Here is a 19,178-nt window from a genome sequence, read left to right as displayed (position 1 = left end):
CGACTCTGGACATCGTGACTGTGTTCATGCCTGTAGGACTGATCAAGGTATACCAAGCCCTGCAGTCAGCCAACTGGACCACCTACTGTATAGAGTCACCAAACTGATCCCCTCCTGGGCAGGGAGGCTGTAAAACGGCCCTGGAGAGACCGACCGCCTCCCCTCCCCGGAGGTCTCCACAAAACATAGTTTTAACACCGATTCTGAGTAAAAGATCACAAGTGGTGGTCCCCAGAAAACTTATTGTTTCCCCCCTCCCTGAACACACATACACTAAAGGTCCTTCTGGTATGCAATGAGCCACAAAAGATGCTTCAGTTGACGGCAAGTGTATATCGATGGTGCCATTTTTGCACTGAAAGAGCAACAAAACCGGATCGTGTATGGAAAAGGAGGTATCCTGATGCGATGTGGTGCTTCCCTTACTCAGCTGGGGCATGTTGTAACAATGTATCTGTGACAGCTATGTTGTGGACTGTCTTTTGTATGGCCTGGCCGTGATGTCTACTTTCAGTCAGGCCAGGAGTCCACATTATCTCTGTGGCAGCAAGGCTGTGAACTGTCTTCTCTGTGGTCACGTTGAGGTGTCTCACCCTCAGATAGGCCAGGTATCAACATTGTCTCTGTGGCAGCAAGACTATGAACTGTCTTCTCTGTGGTCACGTTGAGGTGTCTCACCCTCAGATAGGCCAGGTATCAACATTGTCTCTGTGGCAGCAAGGCTGTGAACTGTCTTCTCTGTGGTCACGTTGAGGTGTCTCACCCTCAGATAGGCCAGGTGTCAACATTGTCTCTGTGGCAGCAAGATGGTGATCGAACTGTCTTCTCTGTGGTCACGTCGAGGTGTGTCAACCTCAGATAGGCCAGGTGTCAACATTGTCTCTGTGGCAGCAAGGCCGTGAACTTCTCTGGATGGTCACGTCGAGGTGTCTCACCCTCAGGTAGGCCAGTTGTAACCTAATTGTCACAATGATAGTCAGACTATAACACAGTAATGTCGGGAAGGTGGGAGACAGAGTTGCCAATAAACACAAGAATCTTTCAAACACACAAGACTCAATCTGAAGGTTCGAGCTGTTGTGCCAGATCTACATATGCACGATTCTAGGATGAGACGGAGAATTCGATCGACCATGTTCTTATATTTAGTGTTGACTGGTTCAATATATCAGATCTCTCCGATTTTCATGATCAATACCCCAGCAGCGTTGCCGCCCTCCCCCCCCCCCCCCCCCCGCTTGACGAGATGCAAACGTACTTAAGTTATGACCCAATTCAGTATTAGTGTCTCATTGACAGAAGTCATTTCTGAAGGACACGCCGGTACGTCCTCCAAGCTCATAAAATCCGTACGACACTCATCTTCTCTGGTGCTGCCATCTGAGCTAAGAAAATAGAACTAGGCAATTACGAAAAATAAAAAATATCGCCCGTTTTTAGGGCGGGGATGATTTACAGCTGGAACCCCTGAACCAGCTCCGTCATTCATCAAGTCAAAGTAAGTATGAACCTGGTTTAATCTGTAGTTTATCTTATCAATATACTACCAGTTGTTGTTAAAGTATTTATTGCTAGACCCTTTTCAATTTACATTGTCTTCAGGCGTCGACACGATACAACTGTTACACGAGGTGTTTGATCAATATGCGTACATGACTATGTTGGCAGATTAACAGGACTACTGTCCTTGAATACTTGATCATTAGCACAAATATATCATTAAATACAGCATAAAAGAGAGTAATCAACTTATATACACTAATGTACAAATCAGACAGTTACAATATCATGAATAGTTGCATGGTACTCGGCGGTGCTGAGGTTGTGACGGTACGATGCTCGAAATATCAAAGTCTACTAGTGGGAGCCTGGGTCGTAGCCCTGGCTTAGAGTTCAGTGTTCATAGACGTAAGGTCCTACCGATGGGGGTGGAGTACATAGGATGTAACATCCTGAGCGGCATTTTGTTCTTCGTTGAGTCAATGAGAGTTCTAATACTCGGGGCGCGCTTATCGCTGTCAATGTATTTTTTGGCTAGAGTTTCTATGCGCGATTTTGGTGATTCACATTGCATGGAGTCCTTTATATGATTACCGTTCATCGATTTTGGAATGCCGTATGCAATCTTGTAGGCGCGAGTTCGTAGTGAGTCCAACTTCTCAAATTGTTTATCGTTTAGGAGCATCAGCGCCAGGGGAGCATACTCCATGATTGGACGAATCATTGTTTTGTAGATGCTAATGGTGACACTAGGCGGAGCACGGGGGTGATCGAAAGTACCGGCGACTGCTTTTAGTAACGACACACGCTTGCTGACGCGATCAAAAACTTTTTTGAAATGTTTGGACATAGTTAGTTTATTGTCAATGATGACACCAAGGTTGTTTGCGGATGATGACGCGTTAATTCGTTGACCCTTAACATGTATGAATGCGGGGTAGTAGAGTTTTTTCTTCGACATTGCGACGAACTGGGTTTTGTCGGCATTATATGTTGTTCGCCACTTGTCGCTCCATGTAGCAATGTCATCGTTCTGTTTTTGGATAAGCGTTTGGGCAGCGTGCTGACATCGGTGTGCCGACCAGGCCGAGAGGTCGTCAGCATATTGTTCTTGGCCGTTTTTGTCCGGTGGAGCAGGAGGCGATGGAATGTCGTTCACCCAGAGCAGGAAAAGCGTGGGTGAAAGGACACTTCCCTGGGGTGTCCCAGCAGGGAGGTGAAGGGGATCGCTCAGGGATGAGCCGATTTTGTACCGAGTTGTGCGATCCGTAAGAAAGCTTTGTATCAGTCGTATTGTTCCCAGAGAGAGGTTAGCGTTATTCCTTAATTTGAATAGAAGGCCGTCGTGCCACACCTTGTCGAATGCTTTCTCGACGTCGTAGAAAGCAGCCATGACGACCCGGCCTTGGTTGTAGCAGTGCGTTGTTTGTTGTAGGAATCGGCTGATGGCATCTGCGGTGCTGCGGCCTTTTCGATATCCGGACTGATGTTCGTTTAGAGTTCCAGACATTTCTAGATGGTCTCTGAGGCGGTTGTTTACAATTCGTTCGAACGTTTTGCCGAGTACTGGTAGTAGAGTTATCGGTCTGTGGTTTTTGGGGTTCCTGTGGTCCTTGTTGGGTTTCGGAAGTAGTATAGTTGTGCCTTGTTTGAACGCGTGCGGGAAGTATTGGATGTCAAGACATAGTTCGTAGATGTTGGCAATGTATCTTAGAGCGGAGAGAGGCAGGTTCTTTATGTGCGAATAGTAGAGTCCGTCTGCACCAGGTGCCGTGTTTCGTGTGCGCTTAATCGTTTTTAGTATATCCTCTGGCGTGACCGATGTCTGGAATTCTGTTATCCGACTGTTTCGTTGGTTGTCGAGCAGGTGTACGAAATCCTGGACGTTCTGGTTTATAGTTTCTGATCCGGGCCGAGCGTTGGGGATACTGTGAATGTCTTTGTATAGTTCATAGAAACAGGAGGTCTGTTCTTCTGGGGACGTATACGTTTTGCCATTGTGTGAGAGTGGGCGAGAGGCGGACGATTGGTCGGTCTTCATGAATTTACGTACAGTGGGCCAGAATGTTTCAGGCGTCTTGTTTGAAATGTTGTTCCACAGATTGGCGGCCGTGTCCTGGCGATATGTGGCTATATCTTTTCGAATATCATTGTTCAGTTTATTGATAAGAGTCTTTTTTTGGCGGGTTGGGGCACGGTAGAAAGATCTCATTTTGCGGCGTTTATCTTTTATTAGCTTTACAATGCATGGCGGCAGGGGGCATCTGTCGTTAGGCTTGGTACGTGGTATGTTTCTATTTCCTGCAGCTTGGATTATTTCGGTGATTGATTGTATGGCTGAGTCAATTGATTTGCGGTCCTTCGTAACTTTCGGTAAATCGTTTATTTTCTGCGAGATTTTGTCCCGGTATGATATCCAGTCTGCCTTGTCGAAGCGAGGCCTGGGTGTGCAGTTCTTGTTTGGTTTAAATTCTGACATAGCGATTGTGGCTATGATTGGTCTATGGTCGCTCGTGATGGGATTTAGAACTTCGAAGTCTTTTATGCGTGGGAAAGTTAGGTGCGTTCCCATAACAAAGTCTATAACTGAGGGCTGATCGGGATTGTTCGTTTTCTGCGAGTAGCGCGTTGGGATCCCAGGGTTTGCACTGTACACGATATTGTTGACATAGAGTTTGTTGAGTTTTGTCCCATTTTGATTTGTTGTCACATCACCGAAGTTTGGATGGCGAGCATTTAAGTCACCAAGTAGCACACAGTTCGGAAAGTTTGTTAGCTCCGTGTGAAGAAAGTCGTGCGGGAGTGAGTCCTGTGGTGCGTAGAGCGAGATAATCCGAAGCGGATTGTTCCTGTTGACGTGAATATTAACCGATATGCATTCTTTAGGATAATTAGCTGGTTTAGCTGTTATTTCTTCGGACGTAAGTTCAGATTTTACCAGTAGCGATGTGCCTCGTGTTTGGCCTGGCGTGCGGTGAACGTGGTATGCTTTATATCCATTGAATTTTATGGGGTATTTATTGTCTCTGAGAGTTTCTTGTAGGTTAACGATATCCGGTTTGTGCTCGTGAATTAACAGTTCAATATCCGGTTTGGCAGATGTAAACGACTGACAGTTTGCGTGAAGCACTTTTATTCCTTTGCGAGTGTTCTTCATAAATGCTTAGAGTGATAGATATACGGTCCTTAGTGGGCGAGCGTTGCTGCGAGGTGATACGTTTTAACTTGACTTGATTCAGAAGGATTTCCTACTTGGCTTCTCGAAGAGACCCCTGTATCATTTCGGTGGAGCTGGAGTGTTGTTTTGCGGACGGTGTAGACAGATTGAGTGACGGCGAGGTGGTCTTGGCACTGTGGGCTTTGCTGGAGGATTTCTTGGGGCGAGTACCGGTTGGCGACGATGAAGCCGGACGTTTCTTTGTTTTGTCACTGCTGTTGGTCTGCTTGGTAGATATCAACGATAGGAAGAAGTTTTTCATGTCTGCTAACTGGGTGTTGCTGTGGGCGATGGCTTTATCTAGGCGGTTGTCAATGTATTCCATTGACGGGAGCTGCTTGATGGTGTCACGATTTTCTTTAATCTCTTCGTCATGTTCGTCTAGTCTCTCATTGATTTTCTTGATTTCTAGATGTAGTGTATCGTAGGAAACGGAGCTGGAGCCTTGGGCGTTTGGTAGACGAGGGATGTTGGAGTGGATCGTGGGCCGAGCGGCATGTGCGTACGTGCGTTCCTGGACGGATTTAGCGCGGAAAAGTTCATTTTTCTCCCTGAGTTTTGAGATCCAGACGGGACATTCGTTGCTGGATGAAGCGTGAGGACCAGAGCAGTTGGCGCATAGAATTTCGGTGGTGCAGGTTGAGTCGGGCGAGTGTTCTTGGGCACATTTGTGGCATCGCGGGGGTTTCTGGCATGTTGACTGGTGATGATCGTAATCCTGACAGTTGAAGCATCGCAGAGGGAGATGGCGTTTTCTTGGCGCTTCAACAGGGAAGGTGAAGGCCCCGAGTTCAAGGAAACCCCGTTCGAGAAACTTCTGTGCGTCGTCATGTTCGAGTAGTGTGAGACGGATAAGGGATGATGGTTTCCCCGTTTTGTTCGATAAAATCCGTCTGGCAGCTGAAGCTTGTACGGAGTGCTCTTTTAGGTGAGCGATGAACTCCTCCTCTTTGATATCAGGGTCTACTGTTTTCACGATTATTGACGATCTTTTGTTGTGGTTTTTCTCAGAGCGTTTTGGCGGCTCGAGGATAGCGCCCGGTATGGTAATGTCTCTGAAGTTCTTTAATGCTGAGTTCACGTCTTGTTCAGTTGCGAAGTTAATCCGGAAGAGTTTTGGGTTAACTTGGTTAATACGTGATATCCTGGATCGTGGTAAACTCTCGGTCAGTTTCTTCATGATAGTTAAAGTCGACATGGGTGTTTCGAGTTTCAAGAATGCGGTAGCGCTGGTTCGAAATTCTGGCAAGTTTTGTCTCGGAGATTTAGGTGATTTCGGCGGCTCCATCTGAAGGCTGGTTCTGTATCGACACTACGATGAATGAATGATAATGACTGTTATATACTGTACAAATTCTCTCGGCATTATATCCATGGTTTAACCCCAATTACGTAGCAGGTGCGTTGCAGGTCAATTGTCTATGCTGCCACCTCTTAGTGAGGACTATAGTCCCGGCATGAAATGTGGAAAATATTGACGCTGTCCACTTCTTCGCACATTTTGTACAAGTTGTAGTGAGTTTGCCACTGATGAGAATTGGGGGACCGAGGAAGAGGGAAATTCGATAAAAATAATCGGGATGTCTACTTTCAGTTAGGCCAGGTATCAACATTGAGGTGTCTCACCCTCAGTGAGGTAGGCCACTGCCGGCCAGGTTGTAACCAAATTGTCATAATGATAGTCGGGCAACACACAATAATGTGGGAAAGGTGGGAGACAGAGTTGCCTAAACACAAGAATCTTAAACACACAAGACTCAATCTGAAGACAGCATGCACAACTTGTCTTCTCTGTGGCAGGGTCGAGCTGTTGTGTCAGATCTACTTAGCACGATTCAAGGATGAGACGGGGAATTCGACCAGGTTTCTTATACAGGGTGGTCCAGAAAAAACGCCACGAAAGGGCGAAAGACTGCACAGGCCGGCCTGCGAATTTTTTTCCCCAAACAGGTTTACCATTAGAAACTTTTGAACCAATCAAATTCGACGTGACGTCACAGAAATTTGGCGCGAGTGCCAAAGACACTGGCCTTCAAGACAGCAGTGTTATTCGGCGCAGGTTCGAATCCCACCTGGGAATTTTTTTAAATCTTTTTTACTTTTTCTTTATTTTTTTCTTTAAAATGAAATATTAAGAATACTTTTATTCAATTTGTCAAATTGTATGGGAACAATAAATACTGCCCCATAATCCATCCTTACGGAGTCTGGGAGAGAGGGTGTCCTCCTGGGTTTCACTGTCAGCATAGAACTTGGCAAGGTGCTGGTTGTGCCTGCCGTCCATCTCATCGAAGAAGATCAAAAGATTGGTCACACCTCTCTCACCTATCAGAATGGTGTCAGTCATCAAACAGTTCACAGAGAGCAACGGGTGGCATCATATCAACATGTTCTGCTCCTGGGACCAGCATCCTTGACAGTACATGAGAATGACTCAAGTCATGGAAACAGCTTTAGAAATAACTTTATTTTGCATCAATCATGTCAGAACATTCATGCAAAACTCATTACAAGGTAAGGAGAGATAGGTAAGGTATAATAGAAAGCTTACAGTACACCAAGCGGTTTCAATGCAAACCTGCATCATTGCAAACACGCATAATCTTATCAAAATTAATGTACATTGTGTAATAAAGATGTCACTTTCAATGCAAAAACCATTAGTATTACAGCTGAACATAACTTCATACCGGTAGTTTAATCCTGTACCCAAACTACAGTATGCATTAGGTTTAGTAAAACCTGCTAACAAATTAACAACATGTATCACTACATGTAGCATCCGATTCTCATTGATGATAATACTGGTGTTCAAAATCATAAAACGCAATCAAAGTTCCTTGGCTTAGTTGCTTCTAAACCTTGCTGATACTGTGTTTGATCCAAGATAGAGCTTCTTCCTCGCTATCAACCACAATCCTGAAGTCAGTTTCATACCCATTTTCCACCACCTGATACTTGCACAAATGATGATCATACTCAGTTGGTCACGAGTCCTGCAAAGGAAGAAGTCAAAGTATGATTAAACTGGTTTAGTATACTGTAGTGTACACTTACACTACAGTGTACAATTTGGTTAAAAAAGCTACCAATACTTTGATGCATTATCCATTTAGGACCTCACCCAGATGCAAACCGACAATACATGTTCAATACTGTACATGTAGGCCTACACATGGCCTATAGGGCCAGGCCTATATCATGTACACATCATGTACATGGCGACACGTGCAAACCAACTGGCTATCTCCTCACCAGTATAATTTCAACTTCTGTATGATTAGTTTTCTCCGCCAAACCCAAGACTGAAGAATTAACACCTTGAGTTTAACCTGCTTTCATTACACAGTCAATTCATTAGTTACCAACGAATGCCTTAGAGGGGGCAGAATGGTACTGTTTAGACAAGAAGCCTCTCCAACAGCCCCAGGAATATTGGATAGAACGGCACTGTACTGGGTCCCAGTAATAAATATTGCCATAAAGACATATGATATTGTTCTGGGACTTATGTAAGATTAGTTCTCTCCGCCAAACCCAAGACTGAAGGATTAAAATCTTGTGTTTATAGGCTAACAAATGCAAACACTTCCAAATGGACCCCCTACAAGAGAAGAGTGGCTCTTCTTCTCTCCGACTTTGACACCATACTGCGAACATATCAATAGATCAGCCAGCGGTCCTCGGTGTCGCCGCGTGGGTTACGTCCAGTGAAATTGTTTGCAAAGGTCAGGGAACCACGATCTGACATCCATAACCAGCGTATCCCCTTTTCATGCCAGTTACAGTCGGGTGCTACACCACAGTCGGGATAGTGGCCGCCAAATGAATGGTTGTTGAATTTAAAACTGTTAACTGTTCACGTCAACTTACATATAATTAGACAAACCTTCAAGAATTCAATGGATATTTCCACATCACAGGAGAGAACCGAAGTGATGGCATCACGCAGATTTAACATGATCACTTCCATACTTACCATCATGACTTGGACGTGCGCCTCTAGTTTCTTAGAGCAAATGGTATTTGATTAGGGAAAGCAATTAAAATTGCTATTGAACATGTACATGAAGTACAGTGATGTACATAATTCACATGTGTCTGACTTGAAATTTCAAACTGAGCAGTTCATTCCCGCCTTGATAGCATGACTATTTCTACAATAAAAACCCTTTGAAACCAATCCATACTTTTATCAAGAATCGATACTGTGCCTTACCTTCTGCTGCAGCCGTTTTGTGAGGCATTTTTACGTTTGAAATCGGAGAAAGTGTTCCCGCGATGTTCTCCGCAGCTCACACACCAACCGACTGGCGTTCAAATCAACCGCGACCGATCATGACCAAAGACAATACAGCATCCGGGCACTTGTACTCCTCTACCACTTGAGCCAGGCTGGCTAGCAGTTACCTGCTCACGTGGGTCTTTTGTTCTGTCAATGGATCAACTTGAGAGGCATTGTTAAAAATATGACAGGCATTGTTAAAATGTGGGCTTGGCTTTAGCATACATACTTGTACATGTACGTTTGCCGAGCTGTGGACATGCATTAGACAGGTTCCGTAAGCCAAAGGACGATGTAAATGCATTTTTTTATAAACGATTTTTTATCATTTCCCCAATTGCTCCTACGACCACGTATAAAAGATGGTTCAGTGTCGCGTAAATCAATTAGCAGATAGAGGACTTGATGACTCGAAAGACACTCGTACTTTGAAGTTCGTCGTTCGAAGGGCGCTCAGTTTCGAAACCTGCAAACATTCGGGACAGAATAGAATTGCCAACTTTGATAGCATGATATCAAACTTGATTCGGTCTTGAAAAATGAGTGATTCTTAATCCAATCTTGCCAGAGTGAGCAGTCCTTCTCGATGGTTTAGGAAGCATCAGTGCCATAGCAACAGCTGATAACAAGTCTTTGACGGGGTGCAGCCTCGACACGCAAACAGCGGAGATGGTCATCAGATACTTTGAGAAGGACTTTGTGACGATGTGATTCAAAAGCAAACGAGGATTAACGACGAATTTGAGGGCTTCTTTCCAAAATTACACTGTAGACAGATTGATCAAATAAAGTATTTTTATGTAGATATTGATGTCTTTTTGGTGGCACGTTCTGCATGCGAGAAAGGACTTTGGGAGGATTCACCAGTCTCCTAAGATGACTGGGGTCCCAAGTAATACTCAAGTTGTGCTTAAAGAGTTGTCGTCAGCAGTTGTCGTGAAGAGAGGTCACGGCCCTGCTGGAATCTTCATTTAACTGGAAACAACAACCTTTGCATGCCCCATTGTCCCTTTCAAAAGACTAGCAGATACAACCACTGACATTTACGCGTACTGACTCGCATCCACAGAAGCAGTAAACTGGCGCTGTTGCGTTGTAGTTCCATTTCTGCTCCCCGATACGCAGCGCCGAAAATAGTCCGCCAACTCGGTTCGGAATCGTTTACATCCCAAGACGTATACATAAAAATTTAAGGCATAGTTAATCCCGTAACACCTCAACGCAATGAGAAGACTATATGTCCTCACTAGTATTGTCATTTCTGTAACTTCGCCCTTCCAATATCGCCAATACGTAAAATGAATCTGCATTGGGATCATTGAGGTCACAAAAGTCAAACAAACCAAGATCATCATTTTTGTGATCGACGATTCTACTTTTGAAGAGGATCCAGTTTTCGTTTTCGTTTGGCTCATCGCCTCGCGGTCGCGTCCGCCTTTTTGAACGACCAGGACTACGCCGATATTCAGGATAACAAGGGAAATGATCGGAATGTATGTGACGTATACTGTGTTCGCCCAGTAGTAGGGTAAACCTGAAGACCATGTATACGGGCATATATGAGATGATCTGGTGTCTAATAAATTTCTAAAATTCACCAGGACCGCCCATACGATTGCGTTAAAAAATACCACTCCAGTGAGTAGCTTTGCTCTGCTTAAGGTGCAGAGCGCTTTGACTTTTAATGGCCAAAACACTGCAATGAAGCGATCTGACGCCATGACGATGAGAATCCATGGGGAGACGCACGTGCAGAACATCGTAACAGTCCGGTAGAAATAGCAATACTCCCGCCGCTTCCCGTTCTTTATGATCGTGCCCTCTATAAACACGTTGGCGAACTGCAGCATGAATGCACAAATTGACAAGGTGTCCCCAAAAGAGAGACACCGCATATAGAAGCACGTGGTGGACGCTTTATATTTGGGGTTGTTCATCAGCACTACACTTAGATAGTTCCCGATGAAGCCGAAAATTGAAATTAAAGGCGGTAACAACAGGTGAGTCACAAAGATAGACCCGCGTAAAAACACTAAGATTCCTGACAATTTCGTACTCGGCAATTCCGGGTTTATACTAATGCCCAAAGTGCTGTTGTTACTGATGCCGAACTCCATCGTCGCATCAAGTAATTCTGAAAATTTCGTCCAATCAGATGCACTCAAATCAGCTTCGTCGAGGCTGTGATTGTTCTGAGCTTCCGGAGGCATTAGCTACGTCATATATAACCTTAATCAGCCAATAGGCAAACCTTGAAGGGAACTATGTTGTTTTGTTGGCGAAACTTGTCACGAGCCATGAAACCAACCAAATGCACTAAAGCTCGTACTTGGAGAGGATCCAATCAAAACTGCTCAGTTCAGCGTCATCGAGGCAGTAGGCACGACGAACCAATCAGAAGCACTCGGACTGGCTTCGTCGAGATTGTGATGAGAAGTGAACCAATCGCGAGGGGGAACGCCCGTCAGTTCGGTCAAACTTCTGAATCAGTTATGGCGGAGTGAATGAAAAGGAAGAATATGCGGAACTGAAAGGTGTTGGCAAGCATACATTTACGCTTACAGATGGTAGGGTCAAATCATTTGGTTAGCACGAAGATTAACTCCAGTGTTAACAATGAGATTCCACCTCTTGACAAAATCCTAATCAAAGTCCTGGATTCAGGGCATTACGTGGCAAATCAGGAGGAGAATTTGGGATCGATGTTCACCGCCGGTAAGACGGCATGAGGTTCCTTGTCATCTCGAATTCCTGAATCCCGAGTCCTTCGATCGTGCGTCGAGTTGACCAGCGCCCCCTGGCTTCAAAGACACGTGTCTGTGTGCATTCGGATCTAGGGATGATCTTGGGGAACGCGATAGTTGGAGTTCCAGATATCAATGGTTGCAATGAAGTGAAAGACTTTTGTTGTCCACGCTTGCTTTACGATCTTTCGCCTCCTTACGCTGCTCAGCAGATATATGGTGCTTGAAATCAGTCCAGCAAGCCCAGTACGTATCTCTAGATCCAAATGTTCGCATCAGCTACGACATTCCATATGTAGGTGAACCATTTTTACGTGGACATAACTGAAGGAATTCAGGAATACGAGATGACTCGGAACCTGGATTGCTGCGTAATGCCCGGAGTTCAGGATTTTGAGTCATCGGGGTGCACACGTACAGGAACTCTTTAAAATCAGGGTAGGGCCAGCCCCGCACTATTTCTTGGCACTCTTTGGACTCGCTGCCAAGATTTAACCATTAACCTGGCAACCATGGAACTAAACATGCCCAGCAAAAAAGAAATTGGATACAGTGTGAAGTTACCATGTACGAGGATAAGGGTTTAGGGAAGGAGAATAGGGTTTTCTGCAGTTCGATGATGGGAACGATCACCGTCGATTGGAAGGTGACTGGGCAACGAACAGCTCGGTAGTCTCGCCCTTGATAATGCCATTGGTCCTTTAAGCGCCCCACAAACGAACGATCTGTGTCGATGTGATAAGCGACAATTATCGCTGATATATTTGCTGCCAAAAATCTCTTGTCTGTTGGTTAAACTGGTAATTGCTGAGTATGATATTGATCGCAGGATCAGCAATCTCCCATTTTTGTTGGAGGTGCCTGGGATGACCTCCGCAAACGAGAGATTTCTGTCGCAAGCGATCATGTTTGCTGGTCGTGGCGACAAAGATCGCTCGTTTACGCGGTTTTGGCTACATTATGTGACCGTGTTGACCATACACTATGATGTAACCGAAATATACATATGAACGCCCGGTTTACTTGGGCCTATACTCAATGTGGGCATCTTTGTCATTTTGGTTGCCGAGTTCAAACCAGGCATGGAATCATTATTGACCACCCTCCACAAAGTTGACTCTCAGCCGTATTAGGATGTACACCTGTTGGTCATATCACAAAATAACATAGCCTAATGGATTCTTCCTACCTGTGATATGTCTGCCATAGTGATTTAGTTGCCAGTTATCATATTTCTTCGATCGTCGGAAAAGTAAAGTCTATTCTCTCAAGGAATAAGAAAAAACAGACGTGTACGTCGAAGATTGCAGCCACGCAGTTCATGGTCGTATCCACATGGCGGCCTGGCGTATACATGCGTTCTGTATCCGGTTCAACAGTTTTCTTTCACAACCCGGCGCGGATTCGGAAGAGTACTGGAACGTAGGTATCCTTCTTTTAGATTATCTATTCTATAGACCATTGAACGTATAAATACGCACTGTGAAGAACGAGTATTCGTTTTCTGACGCGTAAAACGGAAATTCGCATTTGGGACGCTGCACACTGTGGTACCAACAGCTCGGAGAGAAATGATGTGAGTGACCTGGCCAAACCTTCATACGCTAGACCGGTGCCGTTCCCTACGACAGGACTGGCATGGCCGGGGTAGTACAGGAGACAAAGGGACTTGCATGCCAATCGTGTTTCGCTGGCATCATCAACTGCACGAGCTAACACACACCAACCTCTGCAATAAGTTTTTATGCAACTGCATGAAAAATTTAGGAAACGTGATCTCGACACCATTCTCTTAAAACATCAAAGTAATGCTATCCGATTCGTTCATACCGAAATTGAATATCAAGATATCGGGTTGCAGTTGATAAACTTCGTCGATTTTTTTCAGTTTAAAACACCAGTAAGTTTTTAAATCCATGCCTACTCTAAATGAAACGGCCAGTGGCCATTGTACTCACCTGTCGAACACTTGATATGAGATGTTCTTGTATACATGTAATGACAAATAGCAAACAGTCAACGTGCACATGTGACCTGGTCAAATCAAATACGTGGGTGAAATAGGATGTGTGGTCCTTAGATGCACTCATGACATAAAATCCATGCTAATCCGACTAAAGAAATAATAGCACGTGTTAGGTTTTTGGCTTTGGCCCCCTGGCGGCTAATTGGTGAAACACATCTTAAATTTCGCCGAACGTGTATAAAGATTTGTTGAGCACACGTTGGCAGGACACGACTTATGTACAGGAACAGCATGAAATATATTCGAATGCTGTGTGTATTTTCCTGCACAAAATAATGGGCGATCCCAGCGCCATCTCCTGTGGAACTGATGTAACTAGTTTATGGATGAACTGAGTAATTCCTGGCAATGGCTAGTGAACCGTAGCGCCGAGAGGCTTGTTTCTATTCCGCTCGTGCTGTAACTTTGTTTATTGACTTCCTGGTATTCACCTCAGAATCTTGCAGGATATTAGACCCTTCCCATTAAGGAAATGAAATGGTTGTTATCTACTTCCGATAACATCCGGGACATTTACTCGTATCAGTACCCGGATGGGTGACTGGAATGCGCGCCAAAGGCGGCTGAGATTGGCAGATCAGCTCCTCTCATGAAATAATCCATCCATATCATCTTGGGCCCTTCAGCGCTAACCACACATATACGCTTGTGAAGCCTACAATTCACGAAATTCGAAGTGTCCGAGTCTTCATGCTGGTTACCGAAATTTCCGTTGGGGTGAAAAGGGGTTGGTATTGGCTGCCATCTTAACCAAATCAGCGCACGTGACATAAAACTGACGCACAGCTTGCCTCCTCTATGGCAGGCGATTTTTGTTCCAACGTCTGCCGATGGTGGCGCTGCTTCAAATTTCTCATCCACGAGTGCACCGCCTGGGCGCTACTTGACAAACATTCACTCAAGATGGCAGACGACGGAAGTTGTCGATATTGACCAGAAGTTAATCCTTGATGCGGCAGACGGTTGGGTGCATTGTCTGAACGAGAGCACTTGTATCGGGAAAAAGATTATGAGGACATTATTTTATTTGTTGAAAGCGGGAAAGAAATATCTCTCTTCATGAAGTCTTAATCCATACCGTTATAGCTATCCCATTTTAGAGGAGGAAAATTATGGTTTTATCAGTTTGTGTTTATCGAGCATTCGATACAGCCAATTTGTCAAACCATGTATTAGAAATCTAAAAGGGGTGGCTATCGTATGAAATTTGATTACTAACCATGGTCAGAACTATCGTTAAAGTCCGATATGGAGTTTATTTTGAAAGTAGAACATGTACATGTATGCATTTTTCAAACATGTCCATTGCGCCTAATTGCCGGGAAGCCTTTTCCTTTGCTGGTCCTTCTACATCTACATCTCATACTACCCAGTGGCAATAGATTCCGCCCATTTTCGATTGCAACTCGAGTTAGACGGTTCCTTGGGTCGCCCAAGTACAGGCAGGTGAAAATAAGAGCTCAACACCACACCCCACTCCCACCACGAACACGAATCGACTGACAAACACACACCACTGACAACAGGCGTAGGAGAACAGAAGGTACTCCACTGCAGAACAGCAGACACAATTCGTCTACCATCTTTGCAGACGCATTACTGATTCAGCCCAAAGTATTCGTTCAGAACTACATACAGCGGTTTACAGAGGGTTGATATCATCTTTTGTCATCCTACATGTATAAAGCCTTTGTCCACTTTGCTCACTCATCAGCCGAAACAAAGAAAGGTTTGATGAGATATGCTACCAATGCCACTGATGCCACGATCAGTGTATACTGTAGTGTGTGCATTGATGCATTGCTCAATAAGCTCTTCCTTTCTCGATATATATATGGGAAGCTAGCAGATTGCGAATTGGTCCATGACACCCAGGTACAACTTCTAGCATATTGCTTATTAATGCAATACTCTTGCCTACTCTACGACACTGATGGGATGCTTGTAAGTGGTGTACCGCGAGCACCACTGTCTGCAGCAGCTGCGTTGGACTTCACGCACGTAAACCTATCTGGAGACAGCTATTATGCTCCCTCGCCGCAGATTGAGGACGGGGCTTGATTGGTCAATACCTGTCACCTGACCGGAAGTCCCCTAATAGTTCTGCTTCAGGAAAGTGGTGAATGCTGTCGCCCATGCAGATCGGAAAAACGACCTGCAGAAGATTTTTTGGTCGAATTTCCTCCTTACGTCTTGTCTCGCTCACCAGCCATCAGTTGATTACAAACCTACTTGGGTTATCAGATCGCCAATGAATTTACCGTCATCATCTACAATCCACCCATGACACTAGCTTGAATCATCTCAGCATGGAGATTGAATCGTTACTCCGTCGTTACCCTACTACGTGATAATTATCGGTTCGCGGTATAACACAAAACCTGACCGGGCGCACGGAACGCAAACAGGTGGTTCGCACAACGTCGGCATAACCACCGACGTCAATTAGCGGCGAGATCGAGGCTGGATATTGGGGAAAACTAACGATCAGCTGGCGGGACTGCCAGTGTCACACGCTCGAATAAAGTGACGGCGCGGACTAAAGAGAGCGATCGCAGCGAATGTCAATAAATGGTATTGAATCTTTGAAGGGAATTGTTGGCTTTCTCGCCTGAGTCGATCGTGGAGGGTTTTGATGACAACAACTTTCACTCTTCAAAGCCAGTTTCTTTCTCAGTCCGGAGTTGGAACCCTTTTGCGTCGGATTGCCAAGACGGTATCTTAGGAGATATTAGCTTTGAGTCGGCATTTAGCAGTGTTTAGTATTCTCGGAATCGCCCGAAACTTGTTCGCAGTTGCGCTTTCAGGTTCGACTTTCACTCGCAAGGAACTTTCATTCCAGCTAGTAAAATAGTCAACTCATTTCGAGAAACCAAGACGGCGTCTATGCGGATAGTAGCTTTGAAATCTGCATTTAGTAGTGGTCTACGTGGACTTGTTTAAACGGAGTTAGTTGCAGCTTTCACTCGTTAGGAACTTTCATTCCAGCTGGTAAAGTGGTCAGAATCATTTTGCCAGGGGACGTTAAGACCCCATCCACGCAGACTATAGGTTTGAGTCGGCATTACGATTCTTATTCTTGGCATTGATGGGGACTTAAACGTTGAGCTACAAAATACAACAACTTTAACTCTTGAGGTACATTCATTCAATAAATGGTTAGACACCTTTTTCGGACTAAACAAAGTCGGCCTTGATGAGTAGACAGCAGCATTGATTGAACAGTGCAGTGATTTCGTTTTATCGGGGAAACAAAACCCCGTAAGTGGACAGAACCGATCGGCCCGCAAACCTTAAAAGCAGTGGTTATCCAGTGACATCGGCGTTGACAAAAGCCCACAAAGTAGACAGTAGCTTTAGCCAGCATCACCTCTTACCAGTAATATTCATTCTGTCAAGACAAGCAAGTGGACCGTACCTTCCGGCCCGCAACATTTTAAGCAGTGACTATCCAGTGACAACGATGTTGGCACTATCCCATCGAAGTGGACAATAGCTTTATACTGCATCACCTCTAACCAGTAATTTTCCTTCTGTCAGGACAAGCAATATTCTATCCATTTTGACAGTATCGTTTGGCCCGCAACATTTTAAGCAGTGGTTATTCAGAGACGTCGGCGTGTACAAGTTCCCATCCGAGGAGACCATCACATGTAACAAGTGATTTTGTTGTCCGGGTTACTAAGACCCATCCAAGTGGACAGTAGCTTTCCATGTTGGCATTGGCTTAGACCACCAGCTGTCTAATGGAGTTTAGATTACTGACAAAATTATGCACTGATTGCTGACTCGGATCGTTTTTTTCTCGTGGAACGATTCAATTATGGAAAACATCAGACACAACGGCTGCTGGACTCTGTTGCTTTTTCTTTGTTTTTATCTTCCATTTTCAAAAGGTAAGACGAGTTTTTTGTTTGAGCTTTTTACCAGTTGTGTCGACTATAGATTTTATATGTTATATCAGTGTTTGTTTGTTGTTATGACTCCCCCCCCCCCTCACCTCCACGAGTGTGGCGAGGCGGTCATTGTGCCCTCTTTGGGGAATAGACCAGTGAGCGTGGGAGTACGGGCAGCTTTTAGTTCAAATACGTCATAATTCGTTACAAGTGGTCACTGTCATGCACGATGCCGGTATACAGTTTTCCGGCGAGATTATTCCCTTCGGAGATTGCCTAAAGACATGCGAGTCTGGAGGGAAATTGACTGCCCGAGCGCGGTTCCGTGGGCGTTTGCCATACCGTGATCTGGACCACCGAGTTACAGTCCGATGTCATACTCTCTTATAAATAAAGGTTTTCAAGCTTTAGAGACACCTTTAATTGTTTTTCAGCCAACGCATATATGCACCCCGTACAAGATTTTCAGCGGAGTATAAACAATCAGAGGTTTTTCACGATCTCAAAAACCATATGGGTTTTTTCGTTTTACCAAAACCGCCAAGGGGTGCATATCTGTGTTGGGCGAAAAACCATTCAGGGGTTTCAGAAGCTCAAAACCCTATATTTCTAAGTGTGTTGTCAAGGGTTGAACCTTCAATATCAAATGCATGCCATCATTGGATTGGTACATGCATAAGCGCCGCACAAGCAAGCATTTTTGTCGCTGCGACCTGCGATTATAATCGCTGCAATGTGCGACAAAATATCTCTGGCGTGCGGGTGAACGAGTCATCGCTGTGGTGAGTCTTGTTACTTCGCGGAAGGCGACAAAAGTGAAGCGACTTAGGTGGAACTACATGGGTGCTATTCCGGCTGGTTTCCCTATCTCGACCTCAATATCACAATGGATTCGCGCATAGAATTTATTTAACCGTACTTCCTCATCCAGCGCAATTCGTACTTCAAAAGATTTTTTATATCCTTGCAATGGCATCAGGAAGAACAAGAATTCTACCGGCCAGCCTTTGAAGGATGGGGCTGTGTGCACCAATTATCGATTAAAAAACTCTTCTCTCGGGGAAAAAGGTGGCTTGAATTACATGTAGTTCATCTTACCACCACCACCTCACCAATCTCTCAAGTAATCAGGGCAAGTATTATAAAAACATCAGACCAGAAACACTTCTTCATATTTACTTGCCCTTACAGATGATGAAAACTGTGTATATATTGCATTCTTACACCTTAACCTTCCATTAATGGAAAAATGATTATGTTTTACTGAGGACATTAGTGTCACTCTATCATATTAGACAATTCCTGTGTGGGCTAACGCTATTAATTTTTTGTGTATGGTGGACTTGTAGTGATTCGACAGGGTATTCCTTCCTGTGCTATAAGGTTTTTTGTAGCCTTTTGTTCGCCGAAGCAAATTTCGACCTCAACCCTTCCTCCCACAAAAAAACCGCTCCAAGAATAAGCACGGTTGAGCGGACGTGGGTCTGTGATGAAGATCACCAGTTCTATT

The 19,178-nt window shown here is 44.8% G+C and overlaps 2 protein-coding genes across 2 annotated transcripts in view; one reads left to right on the top strand and one right to left on the bottom strand.

Annotated features, from left to right (window-relative positions):
• Positions 1-4,748: 4,748 nt before the first annotated feature.
• On the bottom strand, positions 4,749-6,005 carry LOC135502827 (uncharacterized). Its single transcript, XM_064795931.1, has one exon. It carries the CDS (start codon positions 6,003-6,005, stop codon positions 4,749-4,751), a length of 1,257 nt encoding a protein of 418 aa, XP_064652001.1.
• A 10,169-nt stretch (positions 6,006-16,174) lies between these two features.
• The window catches only part of LOC135503339 (G-protein coupled receptor GRL101-like), a 32,491-nt gene continuing 29,487 nt past the window's right edge, over positions 16,175-19,178 (top strand). Inside the window, exon 1 of the mRNA XM_064796884.1 lies at positions 16,175-17,668. Within this exon, the coding sequence (XP_064652954.1) occupies positions 17,596-17,668 (73 nt within the window). The 5' untranslated portion in view covers positions 16,175-17,595. The remainder of the gene's footprint in view (positions 17,669-19,178) is intronic.

This window comes from Lineus longissimus, chromosome 19 (assembly GCF_910592395.1).
Source record: "Lineus longissimus chromosome 19, tnLinLong1.2, whole genome shotgun sequence".
Classification (NCBI taxonomy): Eukaryota; Metazoa; Nemertea; class Pilidiophora; order Heteronemertea; family Lineidae; genus Lineus; species Lineus longissimus.
The sequence above is the reverse complement of the archived record's forward strand: the minus strand, read 5'-3'. Positions and strand labels throughout refer to the sequence as shown.

Coding starts and splice junctions, on each gene's coding strand:
- LOC135502827 (XM_064795931.1), bottom strand. CDS start 6,005: ATGGAGCCGCCGAAATCACCTAAATCTCCGAGACAAAACTTGCCAGAA.